The 25052-nt window shown below is 45.3% G+C and overlaps 1 protein-coding gene across 1 annotated transcript in view; it reads right to left on the bottom strand.

Moving 5' to 3' along the window:
• Positions 1 to 480: 480 nt before the first annotated feature.
• The window catches only part of LOC308311713 (receptor-type tyrosine-protein phosphatase-like N), a 42149-nt gene continuing 17577 nt past the window's right edge, over positions 481 to 25052 (bottom strand). The window contains exons 3-25 of the mRNA XM_080758499.1: positions 23095 to 23205; positions 20403 to 20511; positions 19814 to 19979; positions 16482 to 16691; positions 14963 to 15194; positions 13001 to 13279; positions 12667 to 12701; positions 11329 to 11573; positions 10388 to 10474; positions 10203 to 10282; positions 9847 to 9911; positions 9291 to 9503; positions 8473 to 8608; positions 7922 to 8109; positions 6833 to 6980; positions 6281 to 6354; positions 6003 to 6080; positions 5378 to 5497; positions 4930 to 5096; positions 3603 to 3656; positions 2961 to 3025; positions 2274 to 2347; positions 481 to 1210 (exon numbers count right to left, since the gene is read on the bottom strand). Coding sequence (XP_080614625.1) covers positions 1139 to 1210; positions 2274 to 2347; positions 2961 to 3025; positions 3603 to 3656; positions 4930 to 5096; positions 5378 to 5497; positions 6003 to 6080; positions 6281 to 6354; positions 6833 to 6980; positions 7922 to 8109; positions 8473 to 8608; positions 9291 to 9503; positions 9847 to 9911; positions 10203 to 10282; positions 10388 to 10474; positions 11329 to 11573; positions 12667 to 12701; positions 13001 to 13279; positions 14963 to 15194; positions 16482 to 16691; positions 19814 to 19979; positions 20403 to 20511; positions 23095 to 23205 — 3008 coding nt within the window. The 3' untranslated portion in view covers positions 481 to 1138. The remainder of the gene's footprint in view (positions 1211 to 2273; positions 2348 to 2960; positions 3026 to 3602; positions 3657 to 4929; positions 5097 to 5377; positions 5498 to 6002; positions 6081 to 6280; positions 6355 to 6832; positions 6981 to 7921; positions 8110 to 8472; positions 8609 to 9290; positions 9504 to 9846; positions 9912 to 10202; positions 10283 to 10387; positions 10475 to 11328; positions 11574 to 12666; positions 12702 to 13000; positions 13280 to 14962; positions 15195 to 16481; positions 16692 to 19813; positions 19980 to 20402; positions 20512 to 23094; positions 23206 to 25052) is intronic.

The following is a 25052-nucleotide window of genomic DNA, read 5'->3' as shown; positions in this document are numbered from 1 at the left end:
TTTCTCAAGACCCAGAAGAGTAATTTGATGTCTTCCTGGGACGGGACCCAAATGAGTGAAAATAGCCGATCTACAGGTGTCTCACGACGTGCTGTGCGCTTCTAGATCGGCTATTGTCTTTTTTCCCCTCGCTAATTTATGGAATTTCTTTGTGTTTTTAATGATTCGTTTATTTATGAAATTCTTTTGAAATAACAATAATTAAAAACAAAATGTAGGAAACAAAAGGGACATTTACTCGCAACCCATACAAATGGGTCCGTAATCCACAAAATGTAGCTTGAAGATACTAATTAGGCTGAAAATAGCAAGTTGTGTAGTATTTAGAACTGTACAGTATGTGGATTTGGACGCAACCTAGTATGTACCTACTGTATGTACCGCTAAGGCTGGATATCTTTGCAAATGTTCTGATCCTCCCGGTTCAATTCAACGGGCAGCTTCGATGGCATCTCTGGGTTGAAGGTTTTCTGTGCGACGTTTGGATGCTTTTCTGTCATGGAAACAGACCAAAATTCGTCCACTGTACAGATTCCCATGTAAGCCAGAGATCCTCTGAGAATTTGAACAGTATCAACACCATTTGATTACGTTCTGATGCCTTAAAAGCTTAATAGAGGAAAACAAACAGCTCATTGACGACAGGCCTCCCTTGATGCCAGCCAAAAGTTGGACTGTTATTGTAGTGTTCTATAACTAGGATTTACACTAAATATGTGTGTCTTTTTCCTGACAGTGTGCACATGATATTTCCTTGAAATTTCGCCCCAAACTCAACACAATTATATATACTCAGATAACAGCCCCACCACGTGTATCACCGTACCTTCTGTGCCTGTGCGCCAATCCAGTCAGAATTCACTATTACAGTTTCAAGGCATCATCATCGCCCAATGGGTGAGGGAGGATGATGGGGTGGTGTTGTGGGGGGAGGCAGAAATGAAGTGGCACAAAGGTAAATCACAAGGTCATTCATCATTGTCCAATTAGACAGATAAAAAGGCAAGGTACTCTAAGACACAGGTGATGTTTTTTTCCCCCCCTTCTTTTAAGATACAATTCCAAGTGCAAGGGGTCGTCGGGGCGGGCGGGCGGGCGGGAGGGGTCAGGCAGGCGGTCGGTCAGTCGGTCGGTTCGTTCACTGGGGCAGGGCTTTGAGGATGGCATTGACCTCCTCTGCCACGGCCGTCAGCGCAAACTCAAACTGGTCCTGGAAAGGGGGAGAAAGATTTGTCGTTTGTGAGTTTCATGCTTTCGTCATGGTCTGATTTGTGGGTTAAATTACTGAGTTTTAATTTAACTCTCAAGAGACCCCTTTTTGCACCGGGGGTTGAACCGGTTCCGTTCTATTTTTTCTCCCCCGCCTAATTTTGAACCAACTTAATTGGTTCATATCCCCAAAAAGTTGTTTTCGGAACTGGAACCAAAAAAAATACTTCCCTGAAGTGGGAACCAAAGTGTGCCGTGTCACTATTCAAGCTGGATGATGCAGATGTGATAAATACCATCATAGAAAATAAAGAACGGAACCAGTTCTTGAGTTCTAGAACCAAAGTCTTTTTGATGGAAAAGGGGCCAGTGTAAAAACAAATTAAATCAACACTCCAGATTTGACTGTGCAGGTGCAGTCAGATAGGTGTAGGTAGGAAGAAGCAAGGCATGCATGTATGTAGGTAGGTTTGGAGGGAGTAAGCAAGTAGATAGTAAGTAATAGACAGACATACTGTAGTTTAGAATATCGAAAGATGACATTATGTTGTCGAAAAGCATGATTTTCTTTTTCTTTTAAATGGCTAAAACAATGCAAATAATCAATAATATTGATTATTTGCATTGTTTTAGCCAATATTTTTTTTATTGATATATATTATATTATAATATATATCAATATCAATAATAATCACAATGCAATAATCGTCAAAATCCATGAAAAACCACATACTATATAAAGGGTCCATTTGTCAACCATGTAGCAGGGGGACGTCCTGGCTGGGTCAAGCTAAGCCTACCTTGGTGCACACCATCCCAGGTCTCTGGTCACGCTAAAGCCTACCTTGGTGCGCACCATCCCAGGTCTCTGGTCACGCTAAAGCCTACCTTGGTGCACACCATCCCAGGTCTCTGGTCACGCTAAAGCCTACCTTGGTGCACACCATCCCAGGTCTCTGGTCACGCTAAAGCCTACCTTGGTGCACACCATCCCAGGTCTCTGGTCACGCTAAAGCCTACCTTGGTGCACACCATCCCAGGTCTCTGGTCACGCTAAAGCCTACCTTGGTGCACACCATCCCAGGTCTCTGGTCACGAACATGCTCGAGCGTTGCGGCGATGTCAATCTCCTTCACACCTGCAGCAGACGATTGTTATGCGTCAGGACACTGAGGACAGTGGGGATGCAAATGTAGGCTGCCGCTAATTTATGTACATTTTCGGATCCCCTATATTTTCTTCTCTGCATATGTGTGGAGGTATTAATGACCTCTGCGTCTAGTATTCAATGACAAACCACCGAAAATGAATGATCTCCTCCACGATGGATCTTTTCGAATTCGTTTTAAGTAAGTAAATTATCATGGATGAGTAATACTGTACATGTTTGGTTCCCCATGTGTGAGACCAGCGTTTGAATCCAGGTCATTCGAACACTTTCTGTTTGGTTACGCTCGGGTGTTGTGCTCTGAAAATAGCAGATCTACAAGCCCACAATGCGTCACAAGTGCAACACGCTGTGAGGTTATAGATTTGCTGCTATGTTCAGCATACAAACAAAAAGTGTAAAATCAGGCAATATGACACCATTATCGACATAATCTAAATCAACTGAAGTTGTATTGTATTACCAGACCCATATATACAATATTGTATTCATTAAAACCATTATAGCCCTCTGGATGAGTAGTATAGGCATATACACACCAACACAATACATTCTGTATAGGCTACAGACATACAGGGCTCACCTTTAGCCATGCGGTTTAGAACCATGTCAATAAGGATGTAGGTCCCGGTCCGTCCAGTGCCATCACTGTTGGAAAGACACAACATGTCTAGATTATTACATGTAGTTGCAACCAAACACTATACCAGAGGAGGAGGGAAATATCACTTCTCCAATAGAAAGGTGATGGCAGCCATTCACCCCCAACTCCCCCACTGTTTGTACATCTGTGATATTATTGTATATTGGTGTTATTTCTTTAGGCTATATATGTTGATGAATTGAATACATATGAGAGGGCCTCAATGGAAACAAGTCCACAGGGCTTTTGGGGGCAGACTGTACTTGTGCCGTTTGCATTTCTGTCTAATAAAGTATTCAATTCAATTCAATTCAGATAAATATGAACTTAATTAAACGCTTAGGTCCACTGATCCATGCTGGAACACAACAGATTGATTTATTCATTAAAATGAACATGCTCTGAAAAACCCATCTGAGCACTTATTAACCTACATTGTGCCATAGCCATTTATATACAATATATTTGTTATATATGTGCACTTTTTGGGTCTCAAATCCAAATTCTACAAATCCAAACTACAATATAGCGCATGCATGCCACCAAGTGGTCTTTAGAGTGTACTGCGTCTGAAAAAGTTACCTGCAGTGCACAATAATGGGGCAGGATCGGCCTCGGTAGCACTTGTTCACCTTCCTGTGAACAAGAGGGGAACAATTAAGATAACGACCTTTTTACCTTCCTGTGAGGGTGTAGACAAGAGAGGAAGAAGATGACATCCAACATCTGTGTGCACTGTGCAGAATGGTTTGAGTGACTCCACCACGGTCTTGGTGTAATGGTGTTCTCTTGACCTGTTCTTAAGATTATCCCAAGAGACCTATACAGTAAGGTTAACCTGGCGTCACCAGGCTTTCCACCTCGGAGGAAAGCCTGGTCTGTGTTCCAAAATCGCCGTGTGAACCGGGTCTGGAGCGGATGGTAATTTACGTCTTGTTTTGTAGTTTATCAGGCAGGAAACCACAAGGTGGAGTAAGAATTCACCCATTCATAGTACTGATTCCGTCTTGTGGTTTCCTGCCAGATGACTACAAATCATTGACTACAACATGATGAAAGTGACGAAAGTTACCATAATGCTCCCGACCGGATCATAACGCTGCTGTAAGGTACAGTAAGGTTAGTAACACGTATACACACATACAGTCTCTCTAACCGGCTACCGGTAACTCAAAGTCCTCTTAAGCAAAGTCCTCTTAAGCCAGCAAGTACCCACCAGTCACACCCTGAAGAAAGCTGTTGATTGCATTTTATTTTATTTCATGAATGTAATATAGTTTTTAATATTTCCAATATGAAAGAGCCACTCAATAAAAGGCTTAAACTGTCTTGCCAGAACAGAAGATTAACTTTCCATTTCTTCTTTTGTTCAGCTTTAGCTAGTGTCAAAAGACAACATCCCAGAGGAGGGATTGAGAAACTCAAAAGACAATTTCAAAGGCTATGGGTCTCGGTTAAGCTCAGTATTTATCATCTGCTTGCTTCAGTCTATGACGAGCACAGCGTCTGTGGGTTCCAGAAAAGTAAACACCCACAGGAGAGATAGAAAAGCATTCAAGACAATTTCAGAGGCATCGTTATGACGACACTTCCTCTGCCAACCTGGGGGGGGGGGCAGCGGACTGACCTCAGGCTTCCTTCTATGCGTGAGGAGTTCATGCTGCTTCTTTTCACCTGATAGGGGGAGAGTTTCACCGGCCAGACGTAGCGCCTGGAAGGAACACGTTATTCCGACCAGTTCCTTTCCGCTCCATCAGGCGCCACGGTTGACCAGGGAGAGGTAGTAACTAGTAAAGGCATTTCAAATAATTGTAGTGGAGTAAAGGTACTCCAAGTAAAGCACAAATACCTCGATACTTAGTCACACCACTGGCCATAATAACTATGCACCCAGGCAAGGCTGCAGTACCTGCGGAAGTCCAGCAGGGGTCGCGTGGAGGTGGGGATGCCCTGGGCAGGCCAGCTGAGGAAGTGGAACTGGGTCAGGGTTCTGGTCTCCTGGGTCTGCACGTTCTTCAGGTAGAAGCTACGCACCAGGAAGTCGTTGCACCAGATGTGTTCAGACACCAGGTTCACCTGGAGACAAGTGAATAAGGAACATTTGTTACTTATTCAGTAAAAGTATCAATACTGTAATGTAGAACTAAGTAACTAAGTAAAAGTTTGGAATTCAAAATGTACTTGACACTATGTACAAAGGTCTCCTGATGGATGGTTTTTGTCTGGCCAAGTTTGAAATCACACATCTTTTAATGGATGGCACTGTGAGGGCATTCAACACTTTGGTGGCAAAGTAGTAGAACGAGAACAAACTCGTTGTTGCACGAACGCACAGGCACACAGTTAGAACGTCTGACCTCATAGATGTGGTACAGGGAGGATCCCTCATCCGGCCAGTAGCGGTCACACTGCTTCTCTCCATCTTCCACCAGAGCGGTCATCATCACTATCACTGAGCAGCCACTCTCCCACACCATCTGACGTCACACAACAAACTTACTGCCGTCAATCACCACGATTGACACCAGCTGGCATCACATATTAAATGCTGTTTTGCTGATATCATCAATAGCAACAATAGAGCACTGAAGTCTGACTTAATTTATGCATTCTACTTCAGACACAGAAGTCCCATAGATGTGTTTAATATCACGTCATATAAGAACTGTGTTCCAAAAATAAACAAGTGAGCACGGAAGCGTCAACAGACGGCGAGAAAACCACGGCCGAATTAATTAAATCTTTGTCAGAAACAGACAAATATAAGTGACTGACTATCGTAAACGATACAGAGCCACCTCCCTGACTATTATACCCCCGGGGACAATTTGTTTAGTTTTGGACCACAACTCTTATATTCTGATCCAATGTTATTCTCCAGAGAGAAAACCCTCAGTGACACAGGGGACGAACCAGTGATGTCAGAGGACTTCGGTACTCCATTGAACACATGTTATTCCAGAACAGAGTTTGGGTACAGACCTGCCAGAAGTCAGAGATGGTGTGCGACAGGGGTCCCTGCGTAGCGATGTAGGCGGGCATCCTGGGGTCGTGCTCAATCTAAAGCAGGAAGGGAAAAAGGTCAGATTGTGGCTTAAAGGTCAGGGGTCATCTGCAGGCATAGGACGAGTGACCGGTCAGTCAGTCAGTCAATAGAGAGGCACTGCATGGTTGCCATGACGACAGATCTGAATATGTTTGCTTACAGAGTCAGGGAAGGAAACCAGATTGGTTTTGTGCGTGCGTTCGTGCAGTCTTACTATGGTGCTGGCGTTGATGTAATCCACACGGGACGGGTTGACCTCCGCTTTCAGCTTCACTCTGGAGTGATCATCTAACAAGAACAAGAAGACATCCTCACTACTATAGTCTGAATGCAATACACGAGTGATCATCTATTGGATGAAAGATGAACATTTTGGAGTTATAGCTGGCAGAGATGTGAGGTTTCAAGTTCCACCCAACCAGTAGAGTAGCTCTCAATCGTCAGCCCCAATGCTGGGCTGTACTGTGACTGGTAACCGGAATGCTCGCTTTCAAACGTGCTCGGCCTCATTTATTTTTCCGCCGACCTCACGCCGACGGCTCGGTAAAACAGCATTTGTTTTTTTTACTGAGAATAAGGTTAGAAATACGTTTAGAAATTAGGGTTAGGTCTTGTCACCGTCTTACTGAGGTTAATGTTCGGAATTAGGTTTAACCGTTTAGGTCAAACCTAAAGGGCAGTTACGCCGGCTGAGCAGTTGCGCCGGCTGCGCGCCCAAGGCGACTGCCGACTGGTGTTTTGATATTTTGGTATTCCAGTGACTCACAGGGCACGGCGTCCGGGCAGCGGTTCTTCTTGGCGTTGGCCTCGCTCTGGGCCGTGGACACGACGCTGGGCTCGGCCTGGTAGGAGCACAGAGCCTCCCACTCCTTCAGCAGGCGGTCCTTGTTCCTCAGGTGGTCCTCCATGTAGGCCTGAACCAGAAACAGGTTAACTGAACCCATTCAATCGGGGGAAAAGCATCTGTGTTATTTTAGGTTTTTAGCTATTATAGATAGCTCATTTGGTTCTCAAATTAGCTATACCAAGGATGGACAAAATCTCCCACCGGATCAAAAAAACGTTAGGAGAAGGCACGCTCTACTCAGGGGGAGTCTTGAGGAGTCGTCTCAATAGCTGGGTTCAGATTCTTGAAGATAGAAAAGGGAATATCTGCAGTAGTTTCTTATGAACTTATTTATTTTCAATGAACACACACAGCAGAAACGTACTATACCAAAGACCCCCAGGTGACTCCCATTTTTTGGTATTACTCCTACAGATTTTGTCCAAAAATCCCGCAAATCGTTACACACTATCTCTATAGTCGGATCTGTCCGATATTTCATATTCCATCCTAATTGGCTAACATTGGCTTTCAAAGTTTGTTTTGAACAAAGGTTTTGAACAAAAAGCCTCAAATCATGAACGCAGCGTGCAATTTACGTGAAATCTTTCACACACTTTCCTACTAGGATGAGGAATATATCCCACCCTTTTCACATTGGCCTGTTATAGAGCCACCAACAGGTGGACTTTTTTTAAATACATTTTTGGAACAAAATGCCTAATCATTCAAACCATTCAATTGCCATCAAAAGCATAAGAACAAATGGCACCCTTTTCACATTGGCCTATTCTAGTGCCACCAGGACTCTACACACCCTCCGCCAACCTGGGGAGAGCAACGGACTTGAACTCATGCTTCCTTCATGCATGAGTGTCCAAGTCGCTCCTTTACACCTGACAGGGGGGGGAGTTTCCCTGGTTGGACGTAGCGCGTGGAAGGAACAGAGACTGTCTATTTTCAACTAGCCGATGTATATAAGGTGACGGTTGCTTATTTCTCTCGCAAAATGAACCGCTGCCCACGTACCAGGATCATGTGTCCGGTGGAGATGTCCATGTTGGCCTGCGCCGGCTCCTCGCACCAGGAGGGGGTGCTGCTGTGCGAGCTGGGACTGGGCTGGGCGGTGCCGCTGTCGCTGAACTGAGACGACACGCTGCTCACCCTGGAGGTGTCCGCGCAGGCTCCGCCCCCTCCTACTGAAGCCCCTCCTCCTCCTGAAACTCCGCCCACACCCGTCGCTCCTCCCCCCACGACACCGCCACCTCCACCTGAACAGTGGTGATTTTGACAGCAAGACATTGTAGTTTTATAGTCAGTCTTTTGAATAAATTGATTTAGTCGACTAAATATCATAAGATTTTAGTGGACAAAATGCACAGTTGATTTAGTCGAGTTGTCGTGCTGTAATGGCTGATTTTATAATCGGTTGCATCTTGCATGCGTGAAAATGCTACTACTATTTATATATTTTCAGAGAGCACCTGAGCGCAACCAAGCATAAATGACTTGACTTTTAGGCCCTCCCTTAAAGAAAAAAAGGTCTCTCCTAGATTTAGTCGATGGAATCAACACTGCACCTGACGTAGCGACGCCTCCTCCTCCTCCGCTGGCCGGTCCCCCGCCTGCTCCTCCTCCCCCGACGGCCCCCAACGCAGCCGCTTCCAAGCGTCCGAAGGGCCCCTTGGAGGAGGCCATGTGCTGCCGGCACAGGTCCTTGTCAAGATGAGAGAGACAGGAGTTTAAGAATGTACAACAGAATTCAACAACAGAAAGTAAATGGTGCATTTATATAGCGCTTTATCCAAAGCCCTTTCCATAGATTGTGCATTGCATTCACCCATTCACACACCGATGGCAGGGGGAAACCATGCAAGGCACCAACCTGCACATCAGCAGCAATTAGGGGTTCAGTGTCTTCCTCAATTACACTTCCGACACTAACTCTTCTGCAAACAACACTATGGCAAACTGAACTGAACTAAAGCAAAAGAGAGATCAACTGGGTGCTCAAAGGAGATACAACGTGAGTTTAAAAAGGCTTATCGAGGATCAACAGGAATCAAAATTGAAAAGAGAGGAGCGATCCGAGCACTCAAAAAAAGATGTACAATCAAGGTTCTTTATTACAAAAATGTTATAACGGCAACATGTTGCATGTTACATGTTGACATACTCTACTGTACTAGTCATGTCGTGTATGTCAACATGCATTTTGACCATGACAAGCCATGGGAAAGTGGAGGAGAAGAAACAGTAGCAACAGCTAAGCCCAATTTAAACTTTGCCAGGTAGTAATAAAGGGGGTACACGCTACACATTGGCATGAGAAAACATACGTTTACCATTGCCAAAGCAAAAAGGCAAGACACACACACACACACACACACACACACACCTGGTACTCCTGGTGAGAGACGGGGCCTCCCTCGGGGCCCAGGCCCAGCTTCTGTGCCGCCAGGCGGTGGGCGTGGTGTCGCAGGCACGTGACGGTGGTGGCCGCCACCAGGACTCCGCAGACGCAGGCCGCGGCCACCAGCGTGGAGAACACCACGCGGGAGCCCGCCTGGGGTGCCCGCGACGCCAGGGGCAGCACCTTCGCATCGTTCCTCTGTGGCGCGTCATGGTGGCAGGAACGGAGAGGAACACAATGTCAGAGAGAGGAGAGACAAAAGAGAGACGACGGAAAAGAGAAGAAGGAACTTTCAAAATGTACTTTTCTCATCGTCAAAGAAGTTTAAAGAATAGACATTATTTTAGATTCAAAACAATTCAGTTTTTAGTTAGTGCTTCAAAGAAAGACTAATCAGATGTTTGGTTTTCCCACGCAACAGATGCAGGTTTGAATCCTGGGTGGTACAGTAGTATAGTACTAGCACTAGCCTAGTAGCAGCTGTATGTATTACAGCTGCTAAGTGAGTTTAGTACGCCTATTACTGTGTAGTTGCACGAACCTCTCCAACTCCTGTCTGGAGAATCTTCAGGCCTGATTCAGATTCCAGGAAGTTCTTCTCTGTAACTGGGTGAGTGAGTGAGTGAGTGAGTGAGTGAGTGAGTGAGTGAGTGAATAAGTAAAACATAAATAAATAGTTAAGTTAATGAGAACAAATAAGACACAGGCATATTATTACAACTTTAAAACAGGTGGCCGCACATTTTAAATATTAACTACTGGTTTAAAAATAAAACTTAAAATGATGTAATGTAAATAAATTGCCTACTGTCTATATATTTTTTTATTATGTTTGTTATTATTATCCATTGTGGAATTACGAAATGGAGATTCTTCATTCACAACAGTAACACGTACGTGCTTTCCCAGCGACAGACTCGGCTGTCTGGTTCTGTGGGTTTGGGCCGACGCTGAAGGTGACCGCCGGACCGACCACACTGCAGAGAGAACGCGCACACACACACACACACACACTTTATTCGTGGAACTGAGTCAAACTACTATGTAATGGCGGTCCCCCAGTTACAATATGATGGTCCTACCTGATGTTGAGGAAGGCAGAGGTGGAGAGGTGGATCCTCTCAGCCAGGAGGTGCAGTAGACGCACCCCGTTGTTCCAACCGAGGGGGCTGGTGGTGCATATGGAGAAATACACACATTCATAAAGACATATAAAAGAAATGGACGTGGGCCTCATGGGCCGTGACTCAGCGGTCCAGGCACCTTGGCTGGTAATCCAGTCTGGCGGTGTGGCCGCGGGTTCAACTCCTGATCCCGACGGCCTTTACTGCATGTCACCCCCCCCCCCCCCATCTCTCGCCATAAAAAAAAAACGTCTTAAAAAAAGTAAGAATGGAGGTGTACCATGTACTGTACGACCATTCATGAATAATTATTTTTTAGAAAACTTCATGGTAAAAATGTATGCCCATTTGAAAAGATTTTGTGCCAGGGATTCAACATGTTCAAACTTTCAATTGTACTAACTACTACAAGCTCACAATGCGTTGTTGAAAAATAACATAAGGTGGCAAAAACAGCAGATCTACAAGCTCACAGCTTGTATGCACACTCGCACAGCTTATTTGGGCTCGTTTCTTTATTGATAGAATAATAGTACAATAGTCTGACAGGAAATGGGGAGAGATCGGGAATCCAACCCCACGACATGCTATCAGGCTGGATTAACAGCCAGGTGCCCCAGACAGCTATACAGTACGCCAGGCGTCCGGGCCACATAATATGCTATTCTTAAATTTTTGGGGGGAAAACATATTGAAAATGTTCCCCATCTTCTGGGGTTCCTTGGCAAAGTATTTTGAGCTGGGGCGTCCGCAGCCAAATACATAAGAATTTGGGGGTTCCTGATATGAAAAGGTTTTGAGCACCAATGCATTATTATTATAGTACAAACCAACTCAACATCCATGAGGCTATACTGACACGGATGGAACACACACGTTGTCCACACAGCTCTGCTCACCTCTGGTTGGTGACGATGTAGCCAACTGGGTCTTGGTGGTGCGGCTCGGTGACCTCCGCGTCGGGCGGCAGCTCCTTCCGTCCCGGCTTCACCTCCTGGGCCAGCTGGGCCGTGGTGGGTCTCGTCTCCTTCTGGACGAGGACCCGAGGGGGGTCTCCCGACGTGGGTGCCTTGACCAGAGGAGAGGACAGAGCCGCGGGATCGACCGCCGGATCTTTTCTGTAGGTCATGGAACCCTCTGTGACCTGAAGGTGACACGAAAGACGAACATCAGATATGAATACTTGTTGTTTTTTTTTTTGTTTTTTTTTAGTTAATTAATTCAATTATTCAAATTAGGCCTGTCAAAAAAAATCGATTCGAGTTAGAATCGATTTTTTTTTCTTGCACAAATGTACCTGTGCATGCAATGCATTATGGCCTGGGTTTCTGCATAGTGCATTTACTACCAGCTAAGCTAAGCCTGCCAATTGTATTTATTTTACACCTGTTTTAATATTAATGTATTGTTCTGGTATTGAGTGAGAAGAGATTTTGTAACTTTTGTACTGGTTCAAATTTGTGCAAGCTAAAATACATGAGACATGTTCTTACTCTTGGATTTAACCTTTGTGTGTTTAAATCATTCAGTTGATAAAACCTTTACAATTATACAAGCTTTTTACTAAATGTACTCTGCTTTCATGCCAGAAGACTGGAGTAGATCATGCTAAAATTCTATTTAATTGTTTTTAATAAATAAAAAAACTGCTTTAGAATCGAAAAAAGAATCGGAAAAATCGAAAAGATCGTTTTTGAATCGAATCGTCACCCCAAGAATCGGAATCGAATCGAATCGTGGGACACCTAAAGATTCGCAGCCCTAATTCAAATAATCTCTTAGCGCCATCTAACACGTGAAGTGTCGGGCACCCTTATCATCGTACATCAGCCAATCAGACCATCACATTCCGTGGTACAAACACACACACACAAAGCTGTGCATAGGAGGTGCTAGCGCCCCTCAAAAAACATAGCATGGGTTACTTTACCACCACGTCACTACATTACATTGATGCAAGAGAAGAGACCTCGCAATACCAGAAAGTTATCTCCGCTGGCCTGTTATTATGTGTAATAAACTGGACATTAGGATACATGGCTCTCCTTTTACAAAAGAAGAGGAGCCGAGGCCTCTTTGAAGTCATGCTGATGACTGGATGTTTTCGTTGTAATCCTCTGATGAAGAGGCTAGAACACTTCATTACTCCATTGTATCCCAAGTCTGCACTGCCACCCACTGGCCATTCAATCATAAAGCAAGGGTAAGAAAACTATACCAGAAAATGTTATCCTTACCTTCTTTCCTGAGACGGCATTGTTCCGATATTTATCTAAATGGCAAAGACAAAATAATAATAACATATGGTTACTTATGTTTATTGTATTTTTATATATGTCTTTGTGTAGGCTATATGCTACCCGTGTGGTTCAGGAAAAAATAACTTGAAAAATCGGAATATTCTAAATATTCTGAATATTAAAAACAATAGTCATCATCATCATAATAAGGTTTCCGAGGCCATCGTAATAATGATGAGACAAAATTGTGTCAAGTCAATATATTTTCACACCAATACCTGTTGAACATATCAGATGTATCGCTTAAATAACACAACAAAACGGCTCAAACCTTTGGCGTTCTTGTCGGCTACGTAGGAAGCGTCCATCTGCAGCTGCTTGAGACCAGAAGGCATGCTAGTGTCCAGCTGTATCAGCGCAGCGGGCAGCCTGTCCAGCTGCTTCAGTGCAGCAGGCAGGCTGTCCAGGTGTTTCAGTGCAGCAGGCAGGCTGTCCAGGTGTTTCAGTGCAGCAGGCAGGCTGTCCAGGTGTTGGGATGAGAAGTCTTTGATGTCGCTGCTGTCGAGGCCGTAGTGTTCCAGCAGCATGGCCAGCTTCTGCAAGGAGTCGTCTAAAAAGCCACACGGGAAGTTGTGTTAACACTAGGCTCTGTGCACACACGCCATTTTGGAAAGAACTCTGGCCCCTTCCCTACTTCCTGCACAGCAGGTGTTACCGATGACACTAACCAGTGGGTCTCAAAGTGTCCTTGAGTGTGTTCCAAATCCAAAGCAGATTTCTTATACCCCTTATGCTTAAACTTTTTTTTTTTTGTGCCATTTTTCACTATATTGAAAAACATAAAATTGTTCAAATAACCAAACTACAAGCTCACAATGTGTTGTGTAAAATCTGGCTAATGCGTTTAGGCATAAGGGGGAAAGGTGGCGCATAAGATAGAGCCCTAAGCCTCCTGCCTGCAATATGGCAACAGCGCAACTGGTGAGTGAAGAGGGTGGTTAGAGTCATTATGAACCTCATTATAAACATGAATAATTCATATTATTTATTGAATCCGTTTCGATTCAACAAGGGCTTTGTTGTTGTTCAATGTGATCATGTATATGCTCGTGAGTAGGATCATATAACTGTCAGGTGCATCGCTGAGTATTTGAAAATGGATTTTCTCACTATTTATTATGGAATATTGTGGGTTTACAGTCTCATAAAATGTGTGTTATGTTCATGTCCCTCCTCCCTCTCTGTCTCTATATGTCCCCCCTTCCCTCTCTTCCTTTTCTCTCCACTGTCCCTAATCTCTCTTCCTCTACCCCCTCATCTCTCTCTCTCTCTCTCCACTCTGTCCCTATCTCTCTTCCTCTACCCCCTCATCTCTCTCTCTCTCTCTCCACTCTGTCCCTATCTCTCTTCCTCTACCCCCTCCTCTCTCTCTCTCTCTCTCTCTCTCTCTCCACTCTGTCCCTATCTCTCTTCCTCTACCCCCTCCTCTCTCTCTCTCTCTCCACTCTGTCCCTATCTCTCTTCCTCTACCCCCTCCTCTCTCTCTCTCTCTCTCTCTCTCTCCACTCTGTCCCTATCTCTCTTCCTCTACCCCCTCCTCTCTCTCTCTCTCTCTCCACTCTGTCCCTATCTCTCTTCCTCTACCCCCTCCTCTCTCTCTCTCCACTCTGTCCCTATCTCTCTTCCTCTACCCCCTCCTCTCTCTCTCTCTCTCTCCACTCTGTCCCTATCTCTCTTCCTCTACCCCCTCCTCTCTCTCTCTCTCCACTCTGTCCCTATCTCTCTTCCTCTACCCCCTCCTCTCTCTCTCTCTCTCTCTCTCCACTCTGTCCCTATCTCTCTTCCTATATCTCCCCCATCTCTCTTCCTCTACCCCCTCCTCTCTCTCTCTCTCTCTCTCTCTCTCTCTCTCTCTCTCTCTCCACTCTGTCCCTATCTCTCTTCCTCTACCCCCTCCTCTCTCTCTCTCTCTCTCTCCACTCTGTCCCTATCTCTCTTCCTCTACCCCCTCCTCTCTCTCTCTCTCCACTCTGTCCCTATCTCTCTTCCTCTACCCCCTCCTCTCTCTCTCTCTCTCTCTCTCCACTCTGTCCCTATCTCTCTTCCTATATCTCCCCCATCTCTCTTCCTCTACCCCCTCCTCTCGCTCTCTCTCTCTCTCTCCACTCTGCCCCTATCTCTCTTCCTATATCTCCCCCATCTCTCTTCCTCTACCCCCTCCTCTCTCTCTCTCTCTCTCTCTCTCTCTCTCTCTCTCTCTCTCCACTCTGCCCCTATCTCTCTCTCCCCTCACCATCCAGTGCAGACAGAGACTCGTAGTCCTCCTGCGGCAGCGGCTTCGTCTTCTTCTTCTCCTCCTCCGGACGTTCTTCCTCCTGCTGCCGCTGACTGCCGCCCTGCATGGCCTGCTGGGAGACGTAGTCCTCGCCATAGTCCAGGGGGAAGTCTGGCTGCTGCTGCTCCAGAAACAAATCCGAGGGGGTGGGGAGGAGGAGGCCGCCGGCCGCCCTGTGGTGGGAGAGGGGCTGCATGGAGGAGTGGTGGTAGAGAATGTCCCAAAGTCTCAATACTTCTACTTCACTACGTATAACGTGTATCAGAGGGCAAACGTATGTATTTATAACTCCACTAGCGCTTATTTGAAAACCTTTAGTTAACTATAGTTACTATGTAGATTTTGAATTGAATCAGCGATTTGAAAATAGCCCGATCTACAAGCTCACAACGTGTCGTAATAATGTCACACGTGGGCTTGTATATTTCAATAGACTGTAGACGAGACATTCGGCATAATGACCAGTTTTACTTTTGGTGCTTTGAGTAAATTTTTACTGTGGTGCGAGTTGAATACCGGACTTTTTTTACTTGTAACAGATCTATTTCTACATTGCAGAATGGATACTTTTACTTAAAACAATGCAGAATTGATCACTCAATTAACTGCTGGGTGCCAGACAAATCAAAGGAAAAATCAAGACGGACGAGCTCTTGTTTTCCGTTTGTATACCGGAAGTAGAAGTCGGCAATTTTGGATCAGCCACTGAGCTCAAGTTCTGTCCATCTAAAATTTGTTTTTGATCGTGCAATCTCAAATTAGGGTCTTATTCAAGCCCTGAATGTCGCATTTTGAGCAGATTACGTATGAGCTATAATGCAAATAAAGACGTGCGTGCCGTGCACGTGTGTACACCCGTTTTTGTGGATTAACGTGGATTAACCCATTCTGAACCGGAACCCATTTTGGTGTTAGCATCATGTTATGCTTTAGCTATTGAAAAATAGCAGATCTACAAGCTCGTAGCGCGCCACCGAGTGGCGCGCTACGAGCTTGTAGGTCTGCTATTTTTGAAAAATCGAAGAACGACTGACATTTTTAGAATCTGATCTCAGGTCAGAATGGGTTAATCAGACCAGTGTGTGTCCAGTGGAAACCTCGTATGAATCTGATCTCAGGTCAGAATGGGTTAAACTAAACTGGGCCTAATACGTCTGAGGCACCCTGGACAAAGGTAGGTTTAACTCGGCTATGCGGCCGTGGGATTCAAGCTGCTTTAACCGATTTTTGGGGGCTGGAACCCCTTTTGGTGTTTTAAAACATTACGATATAATTTAGCTATTGAAAAATAGCAGATCTACAAGCTCATAGCACGCCACACTCGGTGGCGCGCTGCTGTATACGAGCTTGTGGGTCTGCTATTTTTGAAGATTTGTGAAAATATTTATTTCTGAAAACTGGAGGATTTTCAGAAGATCTTTTTTTTAATTTCGAGGTCGGGCCTAAATGGGTTAATAAAAATATATATTTGTCCCACTGCTGAGGAGGAAGAAGGGGAGGAGGAGGAGGAGGTGGAGAGGAGGAAGGAGACCAGGTCCTCCAGTAGCTGCTGGTCCTGGTCCACCGAGCCGGGATGAGCCCTGGAGGCAGAGCGAGAGGAGGCGGGGGGGGCGGCGAGGCGCGGTGAGGGGCCTCTGCTGTCGTACAGGGAGTTGAGGGAGCGCTCCTCCTCGTCCTGGTAGCCATACTGCTGAGGGGACAGAGGGACAAGACACGTTATCGTTATGTCTGTGGTTCTTCTTTAAAGGTAGAGTAAGTGATTTCACTAAAAAAAACGTAGGTTTCGTTTTTGGCTGTGGGACCTAAGCCTTCGTCCAATCAGGATAGAGAGTCAAAAACGAAACCTACGTTTTTTTGACCCCCAGGGGTTAACTGGGGACAGGGAGGAACTCCTTATATGGTCAGCACACTCTATAGTAGAGAGGATTATCACAACAAAACAAAAAAATAAGTGATATTTGAATTAAGTGAAATCACTGACTCTACCTTTAAGGCCTGAGGCCCATTCTCTACGAATGCCTTCTAAAAGTAGGGCTCAAGTGGTTAAAAATAAATCTCACTGCTGTGACTCCACCCATGTTTGTGCAAGACTGACGTCGTATTTGATGACGCAAGATTCGAGGGGGCTCAGTTTAAAAGATGACTACCACACAGCGTGCAGACCACTATAGCGCACGAGAGAGAGTCTTACCCAGCGGCCTAAGAAATAGAAGATTACAGAGGCAGTGCTACAAATCTTATTCCGCCTCTAATCACACCATAAACATTCCAAGATCATATAAAAGTAAGACAAGTCACTGGTTAGGTTCCTTCTGGAGGACCTGTGCAGCAGAACAGTTGACCAGTTTTAAGCAGTTGTCTTTACAATCATTTCCAGCGTTTCATATACTTTCACTTTTATTCTCATCGTTGCAGTAGTAATGGCCTCCCGCAGCAACAGTCTCCTGTCCGAAGAGAACTTCCTGTGTTCCATCTGCCTGGACGTGTTCACCGACCCCATCACCACCCCGTGCGGACACAACTTCTGCAAAGGCTGCATCACGCGCTACTGGGACGACACGGACGCGGTGTGTCGGTGTCCGCTGTGCAACAGGACGTTCCACAGGAGGCCGGAAGTGACGGTGAACACGTTCATCTCCGACATGGTCGGTCGGTTCAGGAGCCACAAGCTGAAGGAGCAATACGACGGCAAGGGCGAGGCCGAGGTGCGGCTGATGATCCGGGAGAGGGAGGCGAGGGTCCGGGAGGTCTCGCTCGTCGCCGACGGAGAGGTGGCGAACGGCCGGCGGGTCTTCGCGGCGCTGATGAGCGTCATGGAGAGGAGCCGGGCCGAGCTCGTCCGCGCCATCGAGGAGAGGCGGAAGGCCACGGAGACGCAGGCCGAGGGCATCGTCAGGGACCTGCGGCGGGAGATCGCCGAGCTGACGAGGAGAGCCTCCGAGCTGAAGACCGAAGACATCCGCGTCCAGAACGTCGCGTCCTCCGTCGTTACCCCCCTCCTCCTGCCCTCATGCACCAAGGACTGGATGAAGGTCGGCGGCGTCCATCCGTCGTCGTCGTACGCGGGGACCGTGAGGACGGCCGTGGCTCAGCTGGAGAAGGCGCTCAGCCAGGAGATGGAGAAGCTGTGCAACGCCGAGCTGAGGAGGATCCAGCAGTATGCGGGGGGGGACGTCGCCACTCCCGACTTCAGCACATACAAATAGGATAGGATCTATAGCTGTGGTGGACATTGCGGCACGTCCAGCACTGTATTTTGCGTGTCTTAAGTACTAGGTCTTATTCCCTAACTTGAGTAAACTAAAGACCTGGAGGCGTGATCAATGCCATTTGGCTATTCTGAGTGGCCAAAGAGCATTGATCACGCCTCCAGGTCTTTAGTTTACTCAAGTTAGGTAATAAAGACCTGGTACTTAAGACACGCAAAGTCCAGCACTTAATGTCAGAGAGACATGGGCGGGATATCGGACACCGTTGCATTACAATGAGAAATTCATGAATGTGGTTTCATATATTATTATATTATGGATAATAACACTCATTGTATTCAATTATAATACCAGGCCCCATCGAACGATGAGCCTTGCGTTTACATAATCAATATCAGTAATGATCTAATACAGAGATGGTGTGCGTGTGTGCATCATTTACGTCTTGTTTTTCCAAAAGAGGTTAGCCACCTTTAACCCATTCTGAACGGGAACCCGTTTTGGTGTTAGCATCATGTCGTGCTTTAGGTCTGCTATTTTTGAAAAATCGAAGAACGGACTGACATTTTTAGAATCTGATCTCAGGTCAGAATGGGTTAATCAGACTAGTGTGTGTCCAGTGGAAACCTCGTATGAATCTGATCTCAGGTCAGAATGGGTTAAGAGCCTCTGGAGCTAATATATACAGAATATATACCTAGACTGGGCTTTTGGAGTCTGCAGCCACACAGGCTCTGAGCCTCTCTCTGCTATACTATACATGTGGGTTTGGGTACCAATTGGGTTTTTTATCTGATAATGGTACCAGAACCGATGATATGAATGGCATTTTTTTGTTTAGTCTTTTTGTTTGCCAGTGCTGCCTTACTGTTGTGCTGATCCTAGATCAGCCTAAAACCCTTCACGTTACACAGCACTACAATACGATATCTATTTGATATTCACTGGCATTTCTTCCACAATAACCATTCCACATAAATTAGTTCACTACTTGTTTATTATTTTAAGTGAGAACCTTGTGTCTTTTAATAATGTTACCGTTGTACCTGTTTTATTGTGCGACAGTGCAAATAAATAAATCAAATTAAAAGAATGACCACTTCTCTAAATAGTATAGAAAGTGCTTTGGAACCAGAAGTATATATTTTTCTTTCATTTTTGTGTGGACATATTTCCACACTTTAAGACTTTAATAACCCATTCAAAAACGGGAAAGTGTCATTTTAGATTTCCACCGTTGGCAAAGCAAAAATCACACCCAGTGTGAAGTGAGCAGTGCCTTGTATCATTTAATCGTTATACGTCACTGCAAAATAGACACAGTGACCACAGTGACAGTGCTGAAAAAGACACCCAAGCACACACTGTCAAATGTTGGCGCTGCTAGCACCTCTCGAAAATAGCAGATATATATATATATATATGCTCTTTGCAAAATCTTGAAAGTGTTTGAAAATGTTTTGAGACAACAACTCTCCTCTTTTGGGGTTTTAGAAAGCAGAATCAGCCTCATGTCTTAATGGAGTCAAAAGGTGAAATACACCATCTCTCGTGTAGGTCTGATCATGTGTGGTATATAATACGTGTGACATCTCCTGACCTGGCGGTAGGTGTACGGCTCCAGCAGAGGGCGCTGCTGCATGTGAACAGAGGAGCGCGGCGGATCGTCCAGCGTCATGTAGTCCAGGTACTGTTGCATCAGCTCTGGGTCGGCCCGCTCGGCACTCCCCTGGGCCCTCAGGTCGGTGGCCAGATACCCTGGAGCTCTGACAGAATATAGGACATGAGATGAATTGAGTATGAAGCACCCCAATGGAAACACGCCAATAATAGGCTTACTTGGGTTTAGCCTGGGCAGCATTCCGATTTGGGTTTATGATCCGGTAGGGAGCGGATGATGTCGTTACGTCATGTTTTGTAGTCATTGTTTTGTAGTCATCAGACCGGAACCCTCAAACCGAAAGAATAATACCTTCCCAATAAAAGCGTGACTTGCATTGCGCCGCATCAAGGCTTTCCTCCGAGGTGGAAAGCCAGGTGTGGGTATAAACAAAAATCACACCCGTGTGAAGTGAGGGGCACTCTTATCATCTTACAACATCAATTACAACATAATGTTTTGATTGTGTGCAAATCAGTTCATTAATATATAGATTCTCATGATGGAGTGAAGCTGTGGGTTCTCTTACTGTTTCACTGTCCTCTCGCGTCGCTTGGAGGCGGAGCTAGTGACTTGCGGGACCTGACTCAGCTCTCGTCCAATGATCAGCTGGGTGATGTCATCCTGCCAGGCCAGGCCTGCTCACCCATAGGGTGACAGAGATGTCAATTAGACATAATATCACTTTTCACTTCCGGTTCATTTCCTGTTTATCGATCACCTAGCAACCGAGAGCTATTCATATAACTTAATCATCATCATACTAAAATTCAGCGAATGTCTGAATGTCTGTCTGTCTGAATGTCCCTGACAGCGCTTTATCTCAACATTGGCTGGCCCAATCACTCCCACTTTTCACACAGGCATGGACCATAATTATATGGAGGTCTTAATGGAGCCCTTTTTCCGATTTGACACATTAATGATTTATAATGAATTTATTAGTGGATTAAAAAATGCAAAAATGGCTATTGTACTGTCAATATCACATGAATATGAATGCAAAGTAGCGGTCCATGTGTGGACAGGCTACCTGTCGCCGTTGTGCATGGTGAGATGTGTGCAAACCGTGTAGTTTATCAGGAGAAGAATACCAAAGGATGCAACATTTATCAGTGAATTAAAAACACACCGGGCGCAGTACCCCCCCACGGCCACAAGAGGGGGGCAAATATCTCACAACGGGTAAGGGCTAGTCAATAAAAATCATTAAATTACGGAATATTCCGTCAATGGTGGTGAACGTGTTTTCAACCTATCTTCGAGTGTCGTAGTCCCGCCCCCCCCCCGACGAGCAGCCCGGAAGTGAATTTCCTATACATTTTTCCCATAGACGTTTCAGAACGCTCTATTGTTCCTCACTAATGATCATGTTAAAATAGCACTTTTTTTCCTACTCGGTCTGTGGGCAGTTCAGAAACCCGTCCACCAGTGACATCATGGATGGGGAATCCAAGCTAGACCCAGATCCAGAACCACATGAACTCACCCACTGAAATCATCATCATATAATACAGTGTGTGTGTGTGTGTGTGTGTGTGTGTGTGTGTGTGTGTGTGTGTGTGTGTGTGTGTGTGTGTGTGTGTGACAAATCCACAGAGGGTTGCCTGGGTGCGGCCATTACTGAGGTGTACCATTAAGCACAGCAGCACTGATTAGCCACACCTGGCCTACGGAGCACCTGCTCCATGGATTACACCTCAGTAATGGCCGCGCCCAGGGCACCCCTCTGTGAATTTGTCTATAGGAGTGGTTACCACTCTCAAAAAACGATGATGTCACTGTTGGACGGTGAACTGTCCACAGCCCTCCTTTGAGACGGACGGAATAGAAACAAATTGTTATGTTATTGTTACGTTATCATAAACATTAGTGAGGAGAGGACCAATTATATGAATATAATAATGAAGATAGGTTGAAAAGTGGTAAAGTGGTCCTTTAATGTCAATGGTGTATAGGAGCTGAACCATATTCAGCTTTTGAGCTTTTTGTCCAATGAGTCACTCTGTCTGAATGGGAGCGTTGTGCTAAAGGTGACGAGGGGATGAAAGATAAAAGATAAAAGATTTGATGTAATTACTGCTGTGGCTGACCTTTGTAAGGGGTCTGTTGCCATGGTGAACTGAGAACTCAATTTAGTCCAGAGAAAAGTAACTGTTTGAGATCTGGACACTCTGCTAACTGTTAACTCTGCGACAAGATGCTTTTTTTTAAGGTTTGAATTTGAGTTCAGAAGCTATGTAACTTTTTTTTAATTAATTTTTATAAAATGTAAATGTTTGTTAATCTGTATGATAGAGTAGGCCTACAGGATATATTAATACAATATAACTTACACTTATTGGGGTGGTTCATCATTATCATTATTCACGGAAGTTATGCTTCTTTACTACTACTTTCTGGCAGAAAAGTCCAAACAGAAAAGTCCAATCTGATTGCATTAAACAACATTAAACTCACTTTGACACTCACTTTATTCATGTGACATAACTCTATTGTATCTCCCTGCTCTTCTATTGAGACCTTTATACCGTGTTAAAGGTCATGTCTCACCTAGACACAGGATCAGACACGAATTTTGACCCGATGGTCAAGATTCTATTCATACTGTGCTGTCGCCTCACAGCTAGAAGGTCCCGGGTTCGATTCCCGCTGGGGACGCTGTGGGCACTGGGCGCGTGTTCCATCCTCCGTTTCATCAGTGCCCATACCCGAGGCGGGGTTGGCGAAAGGGCCTTTCTGTGTGGAGTTTGCATGTTCTCCCCGTGTCCCCTAGGGTAGGTATACCCTCACAAAAAACATGCCGTAATCCTGGTCTCTAAAACTACCTCCCCCTGGCCAGCCGGGGCGCCTGATGGAGGGGAAAGGAACTGGTCGGAATAACGTTTTCCTTCCACGAGCTACGTCCGGCCGGGGAAACTCTCCCCCGTCAGGTGAAAAGAAGCAACTTTGACTCCTCATGCATAGAAGGAAGCATGAGGTCAGTCCGCTGCCCCCCCAGTTTGGCAGAGGAAGTGTAGCGCCCAGGATTACATTAGATAATTGACACTGGGTAAAAAAATGGGTTACAAAATTGTGGGATAGAACATTACCAAAAAAAAAAAAGATTCTATTCATACCCTGAGCAAACAGGCAGGATCTATCTTAGCTCAATGGTAAAGTAGTCATAGTCCGGCCTTATTGGTATTTTTCTATAATTCAAACCATGTACTGGCAGTCACCTTGTATCATCAGCTCTTTGAGGACCTCCTGGAGTTTGTGGAGAACAGGAACAGAGACCTGGTACTGAATCAGCTGCTCCTGGGGCCCACGGCACTGTCCAAACAACCCATCTGCAATGAGGAGAAGAGTCACTCCATCAACTATAGCACATGAGGCATGCAGGGGAAATGTGCTCACACATGCTGAGCAGGCCCAATTAATTCATCTCAATTGTGGATCAAGATGCCAAGAGAAAAGATGAGGTGGGTGAGTCTTTCAGTACCTTCATGATTAGCCGATTTGCTGGTCTACATATAACGTAATTCTCCCTTCATTGTCAATGGCATATAATGGTTTGTGTTGCCACAACTTCACGTCATATTTGACTGACATTTTGACCTAACTTCTCCTTTCATCGTCAATGGCAAATATTGAGATGTGTGGGGACAAATGCTGTATATAGGAGGCAAAAATAATTGCTTTAACCAATATACGGTATTCAAAGATTTGCACACATTTAAAAAAAAAATCTAAAACAGCAGATTAGCGGATCTACAAGCTTTACAAAAATAGCAGATACACAAGCTTGTATATCTGCTATTTTTGAATAGCCAAAGCATAAAATAATGGTTAAAGTAATAATGACAAAGATGCCTTGTAAAGGGTTATAGGTTTTCAGACAGTGCATTTAAGGCCTCGTTAACAAATTTGAGAGTTGGCGCAAAAGAATAAACAGACACTGGTCTGCAGAGATGTGGGGAAAAATACAGTCAGATGAGTCATCCCTCCCCATTCCAGAGCATTATTATCTAATCATAATTATTCTCGCACGGGTGGGCGAGTGGCATGACGTGTGCACTGTGCCATAAACCACGAGAACGACATGCAGGTTTGGCACCTGCAATTGGTTCCTGGATCTCCTGACAGAGGAGGCAAACAGTCAAAGAAGTAGGCAACAAAACATCTAAAGCCATGATTGAAGTGAACAGAGGATCTCCTCAGGGATGCGTTCTGAGTCCCCTATTGTTCACTCTATACTCACACATGACTGCAAGGCCAGGTTCAAAAGCAACCACATAATAAAGTTTGCTGATGACACCACCGTGGTCGGCCTCATAACTAAGCGGGAGAGGAGGTCGAACAGTTGGCAGCTTGGTGTAAAGCGCACAATCTTTCCCTCAACACCAAAAAGACAAAGGGAATTATTGTGGACTTCAGGACGAGAACCAGGCCACAACACCATCCTATGACCATCGATGGCTCAGCCGTTGAGAGGGTAGCAAGCACCACATTCTTGGGAGTGCTGCTGACGGACAACCTGGCCCTGAGCAGCAACACCACTGCCATCATTAGAAAGGCCCAGCAGCGTCTCTACCCCCTCCCGTCAGCTGAAGAGAGTCGACCTGCCTGTCCCCAGCCCTGACCATGTTTTATAGAGGCACCATTGAGAGCATTCTCACCTACTTCTTTACCTCCTGGTATGGAAACAGCACAGCTGAGGAGAGAAAACAGCTGGACAGGACGGTGAGACAGCTATCTGTCCCTGGCAGACATACAATATACCAGCAGAGATGCATGAGGAGAGCAACTGGCATCATTGAGGATCCACCCACCCCTCTCACAGCCTGATCTCCCTTATGCCATCTGGGAGCATCAGTGCCAGGACAGAAAGGATGCGGAGCAGTTTCTTTCCCCAGGCGATCAGACTTTTGAACTCTATACTCTCCCTGGTAGTTGGACATGAACTGATGACATGATGAAACTCTATGTTCAGTTTTTAAATGTTTTTGAGTGATGAGTATTGTCTTGATATATTCATTCTTGTATGAGTCTGTGTTGTCTTTTAACTAGACAACTGCTGCTGCAGTTGGAAAGAATGACAAATAAAGCAATCTTGAGGTATTTTGACAATTAATTGTGGTACTTTATGTACATTACACTTTATGTACATTTTGATACCAATACTTTTGCACTTTTA

This window comes from Protomyctophum bolini (genome assembly GCF_963924005.1).
Source record: "Protomyctophum bolini genome assembly, chromosome: 24".
Lineage (NCBI taxonomy): Eukaryota > Metazoa > Chordata > Actinopteri > Myctophiformes > Myctophidae > Protomyctophum > Protomyctophum bolini.
Note: the sequence above shows the minus strand (reverse complement) of the source record. Positions and strands in the feature narration are given on the sequence as shown.